Below are 15,879 nucleotides of genomic sequence, written 5' to 3'. Positions count from 1 at the left end.
TTGCTTCCAACAACTACACTTGAATCCAACTTTTAATATAATTAAGAATATTTCATTAAATATTTCAAAATAAATAAATTTTTATTTTTAATTATGTTAAAAAAATTAAATTTTTAATTTTCCATTGAAATGGAATCGTCTAATCTCTCTCTCACAGCTTAAGGAATTTTAAATAATTAAGTATGAAATTATTTAAATAAATAATTTAAAAATGTTGTGCTAAAATTAATAATATTTTTATAAAATAAACATAAATTATGATGACTAATTTTTTTTATTATACTAAGTTCCTGTTTCATTTAGAGTTTTTGTATATGCCTTTTTGAAATATTATTTTAATCAATTTATATATTTAATTTTTTTAAAAAAATTACTGAATCAATAAGTTTTCATAACTAAAAATTTTAAAATAGTAAAAGAAATAAAAATATATATACATTATTTTTTTGGTAACTTGAATTATTTTTAAATAACATATATTTAAATAGTTACTTCTTTTATATATGTGATTTAATGGTTAAATAACTGTTGTATAGATGAGAATAAAATCTTAAAAATAAAAGAAAAATTTGTGTTTTGCGACTTTTAGGTATTAATTTTAAAGAAAGATCATATTTGTTTTAAAAATAAATGTATAGTATCTGTAATTAAAATAAAATAAAAGAATAATTAGAAAGGGAAGAGGACTACAGTTATGGCATCGGGAAAAGAGTATCACTATTGTTCAAACTTCAAAGTTATAAAAACGGATATATTACTTATTAATAGCACAAAATAATTAACCTGAACCGACTAAAATTTGCAGTGGATATATTATTATTGATGATGAGAGACCAAGATATTATTTACATATATTCACTATTAAAAAAATAAAAATTAGTGAGAAAATTTAGCGAAGGATTATTTATTCCTCTCCAAAATATTAAGTTAGTGAGAAAATTAACGAGGGATGTTGATTTCGTAACTTAACTTAAAATTAGCGAGGAAATTAGTGAGGGACTATCAATTCCTCTCTAAAATAAGAGAATTAGCGAGAAAAATAATAAGGAACTGTTAATTTCTCTCTCAAATAAAATAATTAGCTAGGGATTTAGCGAGAGATTCTATCCTTAACTAATTGCTATAAAAAAAATTACCTTTTGACAATAAATTTTAATTATACATTTAATTATTTTTATTTAAAAATAATAATTAAATTTAAAAATTAACTAAAATATTCATAATAAAATTATTTAATATTTTCTTTATTTTAAGTTGATTTTCATTAATAAAATAATATTTTATTAAAAATATAATATAAAGAATAATTTAAATAAAATATAAATATTTTTAACATATTAATAATTAAAAATAAAATTTAATATGTATATGTGTGAATTTTTATAATATATTATTTGATATATTTATGTAGTTAAATAATATATATATATATATATATTTAATTTATCATATAATATTTATAGGTGTCTTTTAGTTTAACTGAGAAAGAAAAAGAGTATAAAGCTTGAAAGGTATGAGGTTAAGGGTTCAAACCTTAGCTTTGGCATAAACATGATGAATATATGATATGGTAAAAAGCAAGTAACATAGTGTAAGGTGGACAATGACGTGTCATGAATTGTCGCACATGTAGTGGGTGATAGGGCATGAGATGATAGGTGACATGGTGGTTGACAAAGTATGAGGTTGTTGATGACATGTCACAAGTTGACATCACACATGGTGGGTGATGTGATATAATTATTTTTAAATATAAATATATTTAGTGAAGAATTCAGTCCCTGGCTAATTTTAGCAAGGGATTCCCTCACTAATTAGCGAGAAAAATATAATTTTTTGTTAAATTTAACGAACCCTTTTTTAGCTATGAATTGAATTTTTCACTAAATAGTGTGAGGAAAATATAATTTTTTATTAAATTTAACGAGTTTTTTTAATTATAAATTTAGTAAGGGATAAATTTTATAATTAAAATATAATTTAATTATAAAAAATGATATTTAATGATATTTAATTTTTCTAGTAGTAGTGATTGTCATCATATAATTAATTTCAAACAATCATAATTATGCTAGAACTCGGATCACTGTTGGTTGCCAGATGTCTTCAACAGAGCCAATCGAAGCTTTTCAACAAGCTCCTTCAACGTTATTTTATGTTCCTCGACCTTCACACACAACAATAACAAACCACATCAAATTAGGGCCACATGTTAGATAGTAAATACTTATATTTTTTTTGTTTACATGGCCCCTCAAAAATCAAAGTTTATTTTCCTTACACAAACCTATTTTATTAATTACAAAGATAACTTAGTTCACTTTTTTAACTTTAGATATAATTATTATTCATAACCAACTTTTTTAAATTATATGAATTGATTAAAATTTTATGTGCATATGGAAGCAACATAAAAAAAAAAAAGAATCACTTAGTTTAAAATATTTTTAATTCAATTGTAGCTTAACTTTTAAACTTTAACTTGATATAATTTAATATTTTTTATAATTTGATTCCGTCAGGATGACTTAGTTCTTGAACCTTAACTTAGTGTAACATATTCCCTACAATTTTAGTCACTATTTAAAACATTATTTCTTGAGCTTTAATAATAAATTTATGCTTTATAATTTTATTTTCTAATGTAGGTACCAACATTTTAAATAGATAAAACTATAATGATTAAGTTATAATCGAATCAAAGTTTAGTGATTAAGTTTTAACTTAGTCAAAACTATAAAGCCAAAATGATTAAGGAGAATGATAGATAAATTTCTCTAAAATAAAAAAATAACAATTTGGCCTCATAAAATATGATTATAATAGTGAGATTTTAAGGGACTTCTTTGAGATTAAATTTTTATGTGAAATTATTTTAGTACTCATCTATAACTAATTTTATATGATTTACAAGTTTGGTATAAGTATTCACAAGTTTGATTTTACTAATAACTAAAACAATTTAGAAAATCACAACTTTCTATCAGCAAATTTCTTCGTTCAATAAAATCTAACTAATTTTATATACTTTATAAGTTTAATATAAATATTTGTAAGTTTGGTTTCACTAATAATTAAAACGATTTAAGAAATCATAACTTTTTATCAACAAATTTTTTTATTCAATAAAACGTAACTAATTTTATATGGTTCACAAATTTAATATAAATATTTATATTTTTTGGTTTTATCAATGACTAAAACGATTTAGAAAATCACTTTTTATCATTAAATTTCAACTAATTTTATATCGTTTACAAATTTGGTATAAGCACTCACAAGCTTAGTTCTACCAATAATTAAAATAATTTAAAAATTAAAATTTTTTAAATTACAGAGGATACTAAAGTAATTTTACATTCAAGTTTAATTTCAAATATCTCTTGAGATCTCATTATCATTAGCGCATTTTGTGAGATTAAGTTGTCATTTTCTTATTTCAGAAGGATTTATCTGTCATTCCCAAATGATTAATTTTCTCAAACATATATAGATATAGCTGGATGCGTACCTCAGCAATGATGGTAATGTCAAGAGCAGAATTTGCAAATGTTAAGACGCTGGTACTGATGATGGAGAAATGGAGGCTTTTGAGTTCGGCCAATATATTAAGCATCACAATGTTTTGCTTCGCACAGTGGATCCTGATCAGAATCTCCTTCTGTGAAACTCTCGCTTCAACTTCAGGCAATGCTTCGTTCATTCTGAAGCACTCATCATCATCATCATCATCATCATGATCAGATTCAGAGCCCAGTGTCATTGTTTCAGAAGATGATGTTGTGTCTTGATGATGATGGTGATGTAATTTCTTCATGCTTGACAATGATGGTAACTCGGTGCTCATCTTCTTCTTCTGTTTCTCTAACTCTCTCACTCGTTCTTGAAGTTTCTTCACGTAGTTGATCGCTTCGCTCAATACTGACGACTTGTCAATCTGTCATATATACACGTGCATCATCACCAAAACACTTAGGTCCTTTTGGTTATAAAAATAAAAATGAAATGAAATTAATTAAAAAATTAATATAAAAAACTTACTAACATATATTACAATTATGAGAATCATCACATTCTTAAAAAATATCATAAATTATAATTCTCAATCCTATAAACTAAATTATTCATCTTTTTTATAAATATGGTTCACCATCTCTTTTAATAATTTCATTTTTATTTTTAATTTTTTCAATCTATTTCATTCTATTTTGATAACCAAACCTTACACCTGGTTTAATTCTAAGAATGATCAAATTTGACTTGATTTCAGACCCGTTAACAAGAGTTAGTTCGACCCTTAAGATCCTAAATCAATAGACTTGCATATCCTAAATTGATCATTTTTTTTTTTAAAGAAAAACTTTGGTCCTCATTGACAGAAGTCGGGGTTGATTTGAAAGGTCGTATGTAACTATTTTTAGTTCTTTGTTTAAATTTTTAATTATTGTAATAATATTAACAATTTCAACAAAAAAAATTAAAAACCAATATTCCAAAATTTTTTTTTCTTGAAATTGTTAATATTATTACAATAATTAAAAATTTAAACAAAAAAAATTTGTTGGAAAACCAATATTCCAACAATCTTTTTTTAAATTTTTAATTATTGTAATAATATTAACAATTTCAACAGAAAAACAATTTGTTGAAATATTGTTTAATTAATTAGTTTTTTTTTTGAATTAATGATAACAACCGTAGAGCAAAGAATGTAATTAGTAGCAGTACTGTAAGTTAATATAATAAACACGACGATCATTAATCCTATAACCTAAAGATCTGTACCAGTGAGGGCAGCTTTCTGGAAATTCTTCAAACCAGTAATAGCAACAGAGCATCTGGCTATTACTGGTGATTAATATCCTTCCAAAGCATATGGCTTTTCTGGGCGTGTTCAGCTCTCCAATTTAGATTAATTCTTGATCAATTTGGGATCATTGAAGACTAAAGTGATGCCAGAAAAGCTTGGGGAACCGAAATCCTCTAAGTCAGTAATCCATTTGACTACAGATCTCAACTCTGAGAATGAAAGATTGCTTAATTAGTTATTAGTGAGTAGAGTTAGTGATAATTGTGTCACGTTAATTCACTCAATGTAAGGCGAAACTCTAGTCTATATGTATAAACCATCAAAGAGTCATTCACTTCATGTATCTATTTGCAGTGAATCCTAATTAAAAATGGAAGTTAACACGTAGGTCCTCATTTTATGAGTCTCCATGTAGTTTTGGGGTTGGTTTCACCCCTTATATACCATTGATGGATTAATATCATCTTGTGAAAATTCATATTTTTGATTCATTATTTAGATCACTTAATATAATTTTCAATAATTTCAACCCCATAGTAAAAAAAAAATCAGAGAAAAATACCAAGTCTAAAGTCTAAACAAGCTGCTCGAACTCGATGGCCCGGCTCATATATATTATGAAAAATAAAATGTGAAGACATATATAATGAAATGAATGAAACTGACCTTCTTGAGACCAGGAATTGTAGCAGAAAGAGCAATGAACTTCTCAGTGAGTTCTTGTCTTCTTTTTCTCTCAGACATTATATGATCCAGCGACTCGGATAAACTTCTCGTCTTCCTCGTCCTTTGATTGGCCTTTGGGTCACTGTTACGGCTTTCTGGCGGAGTCCGTTTCAGCGAAGCACGCTTGTTCTCAGGTTCATGTTTCTCAGGCTGGCGGCCGGTAATACCGTTGAGTTATCAAAAGACAGAATGTAAGTTGACTGATGATGAGAAGATGAGTTTGCCGGCGGTTTGTCGGAGATAGTACTGAGTCCTGAGATGATCGAACTCGGGCTGTTATGCTTCGGTTGGCTGGCGGAGGAGTCGTTACTGACGGCGGCGATGCTTTCGAGAAGGGGAGACTGATGAGTAGTGTGACTCATGGAAGAGAAGTGAGGAGGTTGGTGAATGAAGTCCTTAAGGAAGTCATAATCCTCAGGATCAATTGTAGAGTTATTTATGCTGAATAGTTCATTGAAAGAATCGGTCTTCTCCACATCCTATGAGGAAAATCAAAACATCACTGTTCGATGTAATCTGACTCCTGAAAACACTTTTAACTACATCATCAAAGAATTAAGAAATGTTGTTAAAATTATTTAAAATCTTTTTTTTGTTTAAAAATAATTTACATAAAAATTCTAAATTACCTTTTATTAAAATTAATTAGTAATTTATCTTTAAATTAAAGTCAAATATATCATCAAATAAACCAATAGGATATGCACATATTCTTAGAAATAACTCATTAATTATTCATTAAACTTTATAAGATATTTTATATTAAGAATCAAACAAAACTTCTAAAATATATTTTATATTAAAAATTGGAGGGAGTATACAATAAATTGATAGTTCTATAGTTTTATATATTAATTAACTAGCTCAGAAAGATGAAAAGGACTTTTAGAAGAGATTGATAGCCGATTTTATAAGAGAGAGAATATAGTGTAAATTTTAGAATTTTTATTTAAATATGGATAAAATTAATTTTTTTCAATTTTTCAGATAAAGTAACGACTTAACCACATTCTTTAATTTTAATAAAATTGTTATAAATGTTTCATATAATATGGATAGGAGGGAGTTATTTTTAAAATAAAATAAATTTAAAAAGTCAATTCATTTTAATGTTAGACCATTCGAGTGGTTGTACTTTTTTGTTTTTGTTTTTCCATTTCTATTGAAATAATTAGAAGGGCATAAGTGTGTCTATATATGGGAACATGGATATGAAACCTTTAAGAGGAATAATCAAACTAATTACTAACACCATAGAAAAGTTTCAATCAATGGTTACCAGATCGGAGAAACAATTCTGCCACGTCGTCATCTCTATTAAGATTGGAAATAACAGATGGCAACGGGTGCAAATGGCCTGAAAATTAAAAAATCGTTTTTCAAAATGAGACCAATGTTAAAAATAGTCTTCACTCTTCACGAACATTTAAAAAAAAATCTTTAAACCATTTAAAAAGAAGGAAAAATGGTCCAATACTATAGAATAATATTTGAAAAATTTATTTATTCATTTTATAAAAAATGGTTCAATAATATCTAAGAGAACTGAAGACTCGTCTCACCCCGCCCTATGATACTATATAAATGATGCATGATTGTTTAAATTTAAATTTTTATTTGTAGGAAATAATAATGATAAAACAACATTTTTTTTTCTATATGTATATATACAATAATTTGAATTTTCTAAATTTTTGGAGAATAAATAAAAAATATACCTTTTTGGTTATACTTTCCAACAAACTTTAATTGTTATGGCTAGGGCTGCACAAAAGACTAATATGACAAGACATAGGCCAGCCCAAAACCTAATCTCTTTTATAAAAAGAATTAGATTAAACAATTTGTAATTTAATCTTGTCTAAACATAATATAAAGTTGAACAAGACCAGACTTAGTCTATAAAATTAGAAAACTGATTCCAGTCCAATGCATCTCTTTGTCTTTTTTCTCATTTTTTTAAGAGAGACAAGAATTCATTTCAACTTAATAAATTCAATTAAAATAATAAAAATACTTATAATCATATATTAAAAGACCCACAACCATGCAACATGAGCAGCACAATAAATGGTGAAGAACAGGAGCCACCGAATCAGATATTAGAAGAACATGAGCATCACTCAAAGAAGCAACATGGCGTACTACATGAGAGAGGCTAGGGCTAGAGGACTGCTAGTTCTTGCTTCCATGCGGCATGAAGAAGGAGTGAAGAGTGAAGGAAGAAAAGAGAGGTAGGAAATTAGGGAATGAAGTAAGACATTGCATTCAACAATCAAGTTTTAGACATCACTTTCAATTATATTAAAAAATAAAAATAATTATAATTAGATTTACATAATTTTATGGTACCAAACCAAGTAGTATGAAAACTTAGTTTTTTGTCCAGTTTCACCCAAATATAAAATTTACTCTTGTTAGTCCTTTAAGTCCTTTGAGTCAATTTTTTCATAGGACCAAATCAAATTTATTCAAGTTATACTGGATTGGATAGGATTATCGAGCTTTTGCACAACACTAGTTATGCGGCCTATGGTGACTTATTGTCGGATACAACAACTCCATTAATCTTATCTACTTACAGAGATTCATAGGTCTCATGTGGTACTTTAAATACAATGAATATAAATAGTTTAATGAAAAATTATGCCCAAGCCCTTTGAAGCCTTACAGAGGAGGGGTGTTGCAATGGGATTTAGAGTTGGGATCACTCAACAAATGTTTCAATTATAGTAATTAAATTTCATCTATATTTAATAACTATTAAAATATATTTTTTAATTCAAAGGCTTTAAAAAAAATTGAGATTTAGTGTTTAGGAGTATCATATGACAAAATTCAAAAGAATTTACTCATTTATTGAGTGTCCCAATTATAGTTATTGAATTTTATCAACATTTAAAAATTATCAAGATTTATTTTCCTCAAAAATTCAAAGCAATTCTTACAATTAGCCCTCCACATACATTGTTTTCTTTAAAGTTTGAGATTTAGCTTATGAGTATCATATCACAAAATCTCAGACATCCATTTGATTAAATAGATAACTATTACTGTACATACTCCCTTAGACACTTTTTGAATTAATTCATGGACTTGCACCAATCACAATCAAAAGCAGAAGCGGTGAAATACACGATTTGTAAAAACAAAAGAAACAAACATGAGAAAACTCTCACGTAGATAGCATAGAACACTTGGGGGCACAAGCTAGAGACTCCGCAAAATGTGACACTTTACAATCCAAATAACATAGAACACCGAGATAGAATCCAATTAAGATCAACAACAGCCCCAGCATCATACAAAAATCACCATAAATATTAAAAGAAAAGGCATTGAATCCATTCTAATGTGAAGATATTACCTGTCACTGTTCGAAATTAAATTCCAGAACAGGAGGTTCATTCACAACTCCTTGCCTTTCTTCTTCTTGTGCGTTCCTTCCAGATTTTCTGAATCGATGTTTTTATAATTCAAACTCTCCCTCGCTCCCAAATCCCAATCTTCTTCTTCTTCTAGCTTCTCTTTAATTTATAGCCCAAAACGCTGATATGTGGGAGATTAGAGAGGACGATGGATGGTCCTCTCACTATAGTTCAAGGTGCAGCAATCCTGCATGGCTACAAGCTCGAGCTCGATCGAGACCGATGGCGACAAGAGAGAGAGAGAGAGAGAGAGAGAGAGAGAGAGAGAGAGGAAGGAGGAAAGGTAGGTGAGACGTAGAGGGTCGTTTCTTTTCTACCATTTGCTGTGTCTGGTCATGAAGCCTTTTTGGGCTCCTCTGTTCTGTGGGTCGGCTCTCAACATGAAAGAGGAAAGGATTAGGGTTTTCTCTCTAATGGTCTAATTGTCAACATGAAAGAGGAAAGGCTAAGGATCAATGAAATTGAAATATGCATGATTTCGGGACGCGTGTGTAGGGATGGGCTCACTATACAGAACCTGGTAATAATGTCTACTTTCAAAAGCTGTTCGATCGCGGAGACATGTGAGCGGGTAATTCAACATGCATATACTGAAAATTAATTCATTAAAACATGGTGTTAAAACACCACTCCTCAGTTGACTTGTCAAACCAGTAAACTGATGAACCAGTTCCTAAACTGGTTTGATCAAGAGTTTTGAACGAGTTAACAGATTTCATTTTATATATATATATATATATATATATTCTTTCCTTAATCATCCTGAAACGACATCGTGCTTGTTTGATTGATAATGATTACTTCATATAATGCTGAAGGGGCTTCGCAACAGCAAGGTAGAAAACTTTTACGAAACAGGAATATAATGTCATAATAAGAAAGTTGGTATGCGAATACGATAACACTGATTAAGTTAATTAAACTAGGAATCCATTGGCATACGATATTCATCATCATAATGTGAATTTAAACTTTCAACTACTCCATCTAGTCTAAAATATACTCCCTCAGATTTTAAATATAAGAGAAAATATCAAGTCATACAATTTAAGAAAGTTGATTAATTAAGTATATTAATTATGTTTGAAATTTAAAAAATTATACTAAATTATCCTATAATTAAGGAAACAATTTTATTTAGTAAAATATAAACATTAATTTTATGAGGAATATTTAAAAAAAGTAATAAATACTTCTTAAAATTTATAGTTTTGTTTATAATAAAAAAAAGAGACACAGTAGTAGTTTCTTTTATATTAAAAAAATGGGGAAATATGACATTTTTTATCAACTAATATTGGTCTAAAATTTAAGATGCTTTGTAAAAACTCAAATGCATTGAGTTTTTTTTTTCCACAAATGTCATTATTAATTATATTGTAAAGGGATATTATATAAAAATAAATATAATTAAGATAAATAATTTTAATTGAAAAATAATGATAATTTTTTACTTATTTAATTATACAAATTATAAATTATTTTTAACTACTTTTCTTAATACATATGAAGATAGTTCAAAGTAACCCACATTTTAGACAGAAAGAAGTAATTATTCAAAAGAAGGAAAATAAAAATTGGCCAAAAAAAAAAAACAGAGAGAGATGAAGAAATACAAAAAGTAAGTTTATTGATTTATCCCTCATAGACAGCACAATAAATCAAAGAATAAAGTGAACCGCTAGCGAACTACTGGGGCAAAATTATTGGGTCTCTTAACGATACCAAGTACCAACCTTGGATTGCTTGGGGCACAATCTCATAGGCTTTGGAGACCATGCCCTATAAAAGGGCCAATTCAATAGAAGAATGTTCAAAACGGACAACCTTATTACAATGACACTTTAACCAAAGTCAATCTAATTTTTCTCCTCTAAACCTATCGTCGGTCAAAACTAAAAAGCTTCTTGTTTCTCTCTTTCAAACTGTGTAGTGTTGCTGAATCGTGTCTATGTCAAGCCCCTTCAGTTTCACCACCGATTCCACGTGACCCTTCAACGTGTGAAGCTCCCTCAACCTATAATCATCCAATAGGTAAATCTCTCAGTAACTTTGACAGATTCTGAGACTGAATTCACAAACATACATGTATTTTGATAATTGTTTGAATCGAGAAGATTTTACCTTGCAACTTCAGCGCGTTTCCTTGCTTGTTCTGCGAGTTCAGATAGTTCGCCATAGGAGCTCATGTCATTGAGGGTTTGCTCTGTTTGAGGAGGATTGAGCCCGTGGAGGGTACGTTGAGCTGTGGCCCATTGAGCTTCTCTTTCGCCTCTCCCGTAATCCTTCTTCGTTGTGAAAGCGGTCTTTTACAATTGCACAGAGCAACCAGAAAAATGTCAAGATGAAGAAGAACCTAGGTTTTATCGATTTTTTGTTTTTGTTAAGATACGTACCCTGTTCTCAGTAATATTGTTCCATGCCTTCCCACTCAGTGCATATCGGATTATGAATTTCAGAAAATCCAAAGGAACGTAGAAGATAATGCTGTAAATCCATATTACTCCTGCCCATCCCCATCCGATTCCTTCTATATCTGCAAATCCCCAGTTTGCATACACCGCTATTATCGTGGCGATCTATCAATTCATCAAGAAAATGCCACTGATTAGTTTGTAAATTGTTACACAAGGTAGGATTAGCGAACCTTAAACCCTTTTAAGACATAAATTTGTTAATTGTGTACAGCCTTACCAATTGTGCTATGAGAAAGGCTCCCATCAGCAACAAACCAGGGCGTTCAACGTAAGACCAGCTTCTTGACCGAGTAACAAAGATGAGAGCCTGACTCACAATACTCACTTGAAGGTAAACGGCTGATGTTAGTGCTCTATCATTTTCTCTGATAGATTTCACCCCGAATTTTTCCTGCAAAATTTTGGGTCTTGTATAGTATGCATGTCTGTGAAATAAATTATCAGGTAGGGCCAAGACATTTGTTGTCTGGCATTTCTAACGCTGATGGCATAATCTATGTCTCACATGCTGTTGGTGATTAATTTATTGTTTTTGGAACTTACTGTGAAGAAATCTGAAGCATGAGCGGCCCAGAAGAAGACGACAGTCATAACAGCCAAGTAGGATCCAAGTACTATTCCAGTGGCGAAAATCTCATTGAGTTTCCATGAATCTGGAGTAGGTGATGGCTTGACCCTGTCCTTAGAAATGGTCATGATGGTCCCATCATTTAGTATGGCAATGATCAGAACCATAAAAGGTGAGAAATCAAATTTCCAGATAAGAGCAAGTAAGAGAAAGCCCAGCACAATTCGGATTGTTATAGAAACTGCATAGATGGTGTAGTTCTTCATTCTTTGGAAAATGGCTCGGCTTGTCAACACTGCGCTAATAATCACACTTAAACCAGGTTCTGTCAAAACTATGTCAGATGCACCTCGAGCTGCATCAGTTGCATCAGCCACTGCAATCCCAATGTCTGCCTTTTTCAATGCAGGAGCATCATTCACACCATCTCCAGTCATTCCACATATGTGTTTCCTATCTTGTAGTCGCTTCACTATCTCATATTTGTGCTCTGCACTAGACATTAGTTAGTAATTGACAGACACTTCTTGACATTAAATTATCATTACATGCATGTCATTCTTTTTACACAAAATCTAGAGGCTGATCTGACCAATTTAGTCAAATCTTGTCGCATATCATTAGTTGGTAATTGTATGCTATATGTCTATGCATGTATATAGATATGTATTATGCATATTTACCCGGAAAGACGCCAGCAAAGCCATCAGCCTGCTCAATGAGCTCGTCAATTGGCAATGTAGCAATAGACTCATCCTTATTGTCACCAAGGAGTGAGGAAGAAGGATACATGTTGCTTCCCATGCCAAGCCTACGGCCAGTCTCCTTTCCAATAGCTAGCTGATCACCAGTAATCATCTTCACATTCACTCCAAGATGAAGAGCACGTTTGATAGTCTCTGCACTGTCATGCCTTGGAGGATCAAAGAGTGGTAAGAGACCCACAAACTGCCATGGCGCTCCTGGACTCTCCTTGGTCTTTTCCGGAACTTCCTATAAGTTGACAGATAAAAACTTCATTAAACAACTCAATCATGGATTCAATAAATAGTGAAGAAGAACCATCGCTTACCTGTCTTGATACGGCAAGAGAACGCAAACCACGTTCAGCAAACTTATCAATAATGGAGTGAACTTTTTTCTTTACATCTTCTTTGAGTTGACAAAGTTCTACAATCTGGTAAGAATTTTAAGAAAGGTTATGTAATGGAGAAAGATACAGTGTCATCAACTTTCTGCACTAAAAGATCTGTATCTAGTTACCTGTTCTGGTGCTCCTTTGCTTACTCTGTGCCAATTGCCTGCAGAATCAATGTATGTTATGGCCGTACGCTTGTCCACTGGATTGAAGGGAAGAAAATGCACCTCGGTGATGCCATCTCTGGCCTGCAAAAAGTAAGAGGAAGTTTTTATTTATTGCAATCAGAAGTATCTTTGATTCTCTGCATACGATCCTTTGGTTCAAGCATACCTCCTTCGGGTCACCCAACATTCCAACAATACAAGCATCAATAGCATCTTGATTCTCCACCCTTGAGGCTCTAGCTCCAAGCAATATTAAAGTGTCCTTGTCTATATCTTTTACAAAAACCTGCACACGGGCACGTCACATTTATGAATAACAAGTCAGAATGGGGTTTCTTTCTTTGTATCATGCTTGATTGATACCTCGACCAAGCTCTTGTCAACTGTGAGCTTGTTGAGTGTGAGGGTGCCAGTCTTGTCACTGCATAGAACATCCATCCCAGCCAACTCCTCAATGGCTGTCATCCTCTTAGTGATAGCACCTTGTTGTGACAACCTGTGAGAACCAATAGCCATCGTTACCGATAAGACAGTTGGCATGGCAATTGGAATCCCTCCGATAAGAAGCACCAAGAGGTTGTCAATTCCACTCCTATACTTGCGATGTTGTATTGGGTACATCACTACAATCTCTATAATAATCCCAATTGCTATTGTACAAATGCAGAAGTTTCCAATGGCCGTCAACACCTGGCCACAAAAAAAGTAGCAGCAATCCCAATTCATCAACACTATTTGCAAGGGCAATGATAATGATATGGAGAGCTCAAACACGAGAAAGAAAATTTAATACCTTTTGAAAGTGCCCTACTTGGTTAGTGCTATCAACCAAGTGAGCAGCTTTTCCAAAGAAGGTGTGTACTCCAGTAGCAATCACAATAGCCTCAATCTCTCCTTGCTTCACGGTCGACCCCGAGAAGATTTCGTCAGATGGGTTCTTCGTAACCGGCAAAGACTCACCTGTAAGTGCAGACTGGTCAATCTTCAGAGGGTCTCCTTCTAAGAGACGAGCATCTGCGGGAATAATGTCTCCTAACTTGATGCTGATTACATCTCCAGGTACCAACACAGATGCATCCTGTTCAGTCCACCTTCCATCCCTTAAAACCTGCCCCACAACGGTTTAGAGAACAATAAGGATTCAAAAACATCTCTGCTATATAAGGGAAGAGTAATAGTAGCTTTGTGTTTTTGGGACAGTAATAGTACCTTAGTTTTCAATGCAAGGCTTGCCATAAGTGCTGCAGCAGCATTACCTGCATTGTTTTCTTCTATGAAACTAATAGTGGAGTTTATGATGAGCAATGCCACAATTCCTACGAAATCTTGCCAATCTGGTGGTTGGCCCTGCATGTTTTAAAACCAATAATTTAATCAATATGTGCACATGCACACACACACAAAAATGTGTTTTTGTGTGTGAAGACTGAAGAGTTGTTACCCCTCCATTGGCCAAAACGATAGCCATGATAGCAGCTGCTTCCATGACCCATGAGAGAGGATTCCACATGAAGCCCAGGAATTTAAGAAACTTGCTTTCCTGTTTGGATTGAACAGAACAAGTGTTATCTAGGCTTGTTCTTGATTCAAGAAACCTTTGTCCTAAAATAGTGGGAAAAAAGTTAAACTGAGAAAAGATTCATTGAATTATTATATCATTGCCTTCTTCTCTTCTAGCTTGTTGAGCCCAAAAACTGCGATTCTCTTTTGCCCCTCCTCACTCGTCAAACCCTCTTTTGTACAGTTCAATTCTCTGAACACTTCATCTATCGGTATTCGCTCCTGTTAATCCATCATTCACAGATAATCATCAATATCCAAGAAAAGAACAAAGATCATGCATACATATATATAGAGTACGAAAATGATCTTTCTAGAATTGAATACGATGAAGAAGAGGGGACATACGAGGTCGACATTCTCCTTCTTGATCTCTTCGAGGCTGCCTCCTGCCATTGTTAGATGTTACAGAGTTTCTGTCTTTTCGTGTGTGTGTGTGTGTGTGTGTGTGTGTGTGTGTACGCAAGTTTAACTAACAGAGGAGGATTATTATGATTAATAAGTGATTAGCGTGGTGTGTTTTTTTCTTTGATTTGCTTCTTTGCAAAGCTAATTAGGTTTTGTTCTTCGTGATGTGTGTGTATATATGTGTGTGATGCGCGTGTGTGATTAGTTTGTGTCTAAAAACTCTCATTCCCACTCATTCTTGTTCCACTATACCTCACTTTGTGCTTTTCTATAATTATCATGTCAATTTCTCTTTCTTTATATAGGAATTTCAATTATTTATTTATATATAGTATTTGTGAACTGTGATCCTTCTTTTGACCCCGGTCTTGTGGCCAAACCTTTCTTTCTTCAAAAAAAAAAAAAAAAATTATATAAAGCATTAACATTTTCTGAAGAAAATGAATTTTGAACTTTTAGTATGCAACCAAGGTTATATTTTTCAGGGATTTCTTATTATTAATTATAATCAAGGTATTCTAAATTTTCCAAGATTTGACTAAAGGGCATTGCTCTAATTAAGATGTGATTTCACAAATTAAAAGGTTTAACAAGAAA

The 15,879-nt window shown here is 31.7% G+C and overlaps 2 protein-coding genes and 1 long non-coding RNA gene across 11 annotated transcripts; 1 reads left to right on the top strand and 2 right to left on the bottom strand.

Annotated features, from left to right (window-relative positions):
* Positions 1-2,083: 2,083 nt before the first annotated feature.
* On the bottom strand, positions 2,084-6,848 carry LOC129289282 (transcription factor bHLH18-like). Its single transcript, XM_054926059.1, has 5 exons — positions 6,816-6,848; positions 5,761-6,015; positions 5,477-5,686; positions 3,512-3,937; positions 2,084-2,167 (listed from the first exon to the last, which is right to left on the bottom strand). The coding sequence occupies exons 1-5, from the start codon at positions 6,846-6,848 to the stop codon at positions 2,084-2,086; spliced, it is 1,008 nt and encodes a 335-aa protein (XP_054782034.1).
* Positions 6,849-10,569: 3,721 nt separating this feature from the next.
* LOC129289578 (plasma membrane ATPase-like) lies at positions 10,570-15,334 on the bottom strand. Its single transcript, XM_054926368.1, has 15 exons — positions 15,223-15,334; positions 14,977-15,096; positions 14,756-14,854; positions 14,524-14,661; positions 14,089-14,422; positions 13,678-14,045; positions 13,481-13,600; positions 13,273-13,395; positions 13,082-13,186; positions 12,693-13,002; positions 11,985-12,499; positions 11,659-11,832; positions 11,361-11,543; positions 11,089-11,270; positions 10,570-10,981 (listed from the first exon to the last, which is right to left on the bottom strand). The coding sequence occupies exons 1-15, from the start codon at positions 15,268-15,270 to the stop codon at positions 10,885-10,887; spliced, it is 2,916 nt and encodes a 971-aa protein (XP_054782343.1). The 5' UTR covers positions 15,271-15,334; the 3' UTR covers positions 10,570-10,884.
* Positions 10,848-14,638, top strand: LOC129289579 (uncharacterized). Of its 9 annotated transcripts, none has more exons than XR_008588168.1 (6): positions 10,849-10,998; positions 11,132-11,199; positions 11,653-11,772; positions 11,992-13,189; positions 13,317-13,890; positions 13,982-14,638. It is a non-coding gene; the product is annotated as an uncharacterized LOC129289579 (long non-coding RNA). The 9 variants fall into 9 exon arrangements; XR_008588164.1 differs by having other exon boundaries at positions 11,132-11,324; positions 11,424-11,772; XR_008588163.1 differs by having other exon boundaries at positions 11,132-11,772; positions 11,992-12,181; positions 12,332-13,189.
* Positions 15,335-15,879: the final 545 nt, after the last annotated feature.

The sequence above is a fragment of the Prosopis cineraria genome, unplaced genomic scaffold, assembly GCF_029017545.1.
Source record: "Prosopis cineraria cultivar Desert tree isolate PC_DT_omini unplaced genomic scaffold, ASM2901754v1 PC12, whole genome shotgun sequence".
Lineage (NCBI taxonomy): Eukaryota > Viridiplantae > Streptophyta > Magnoliopsida > Fabales > Fabaceae > Prosopis > Prosopis cineraria.
This window is presented reverse-complemented; position numbering and strand designations above follow the sequence as displayed.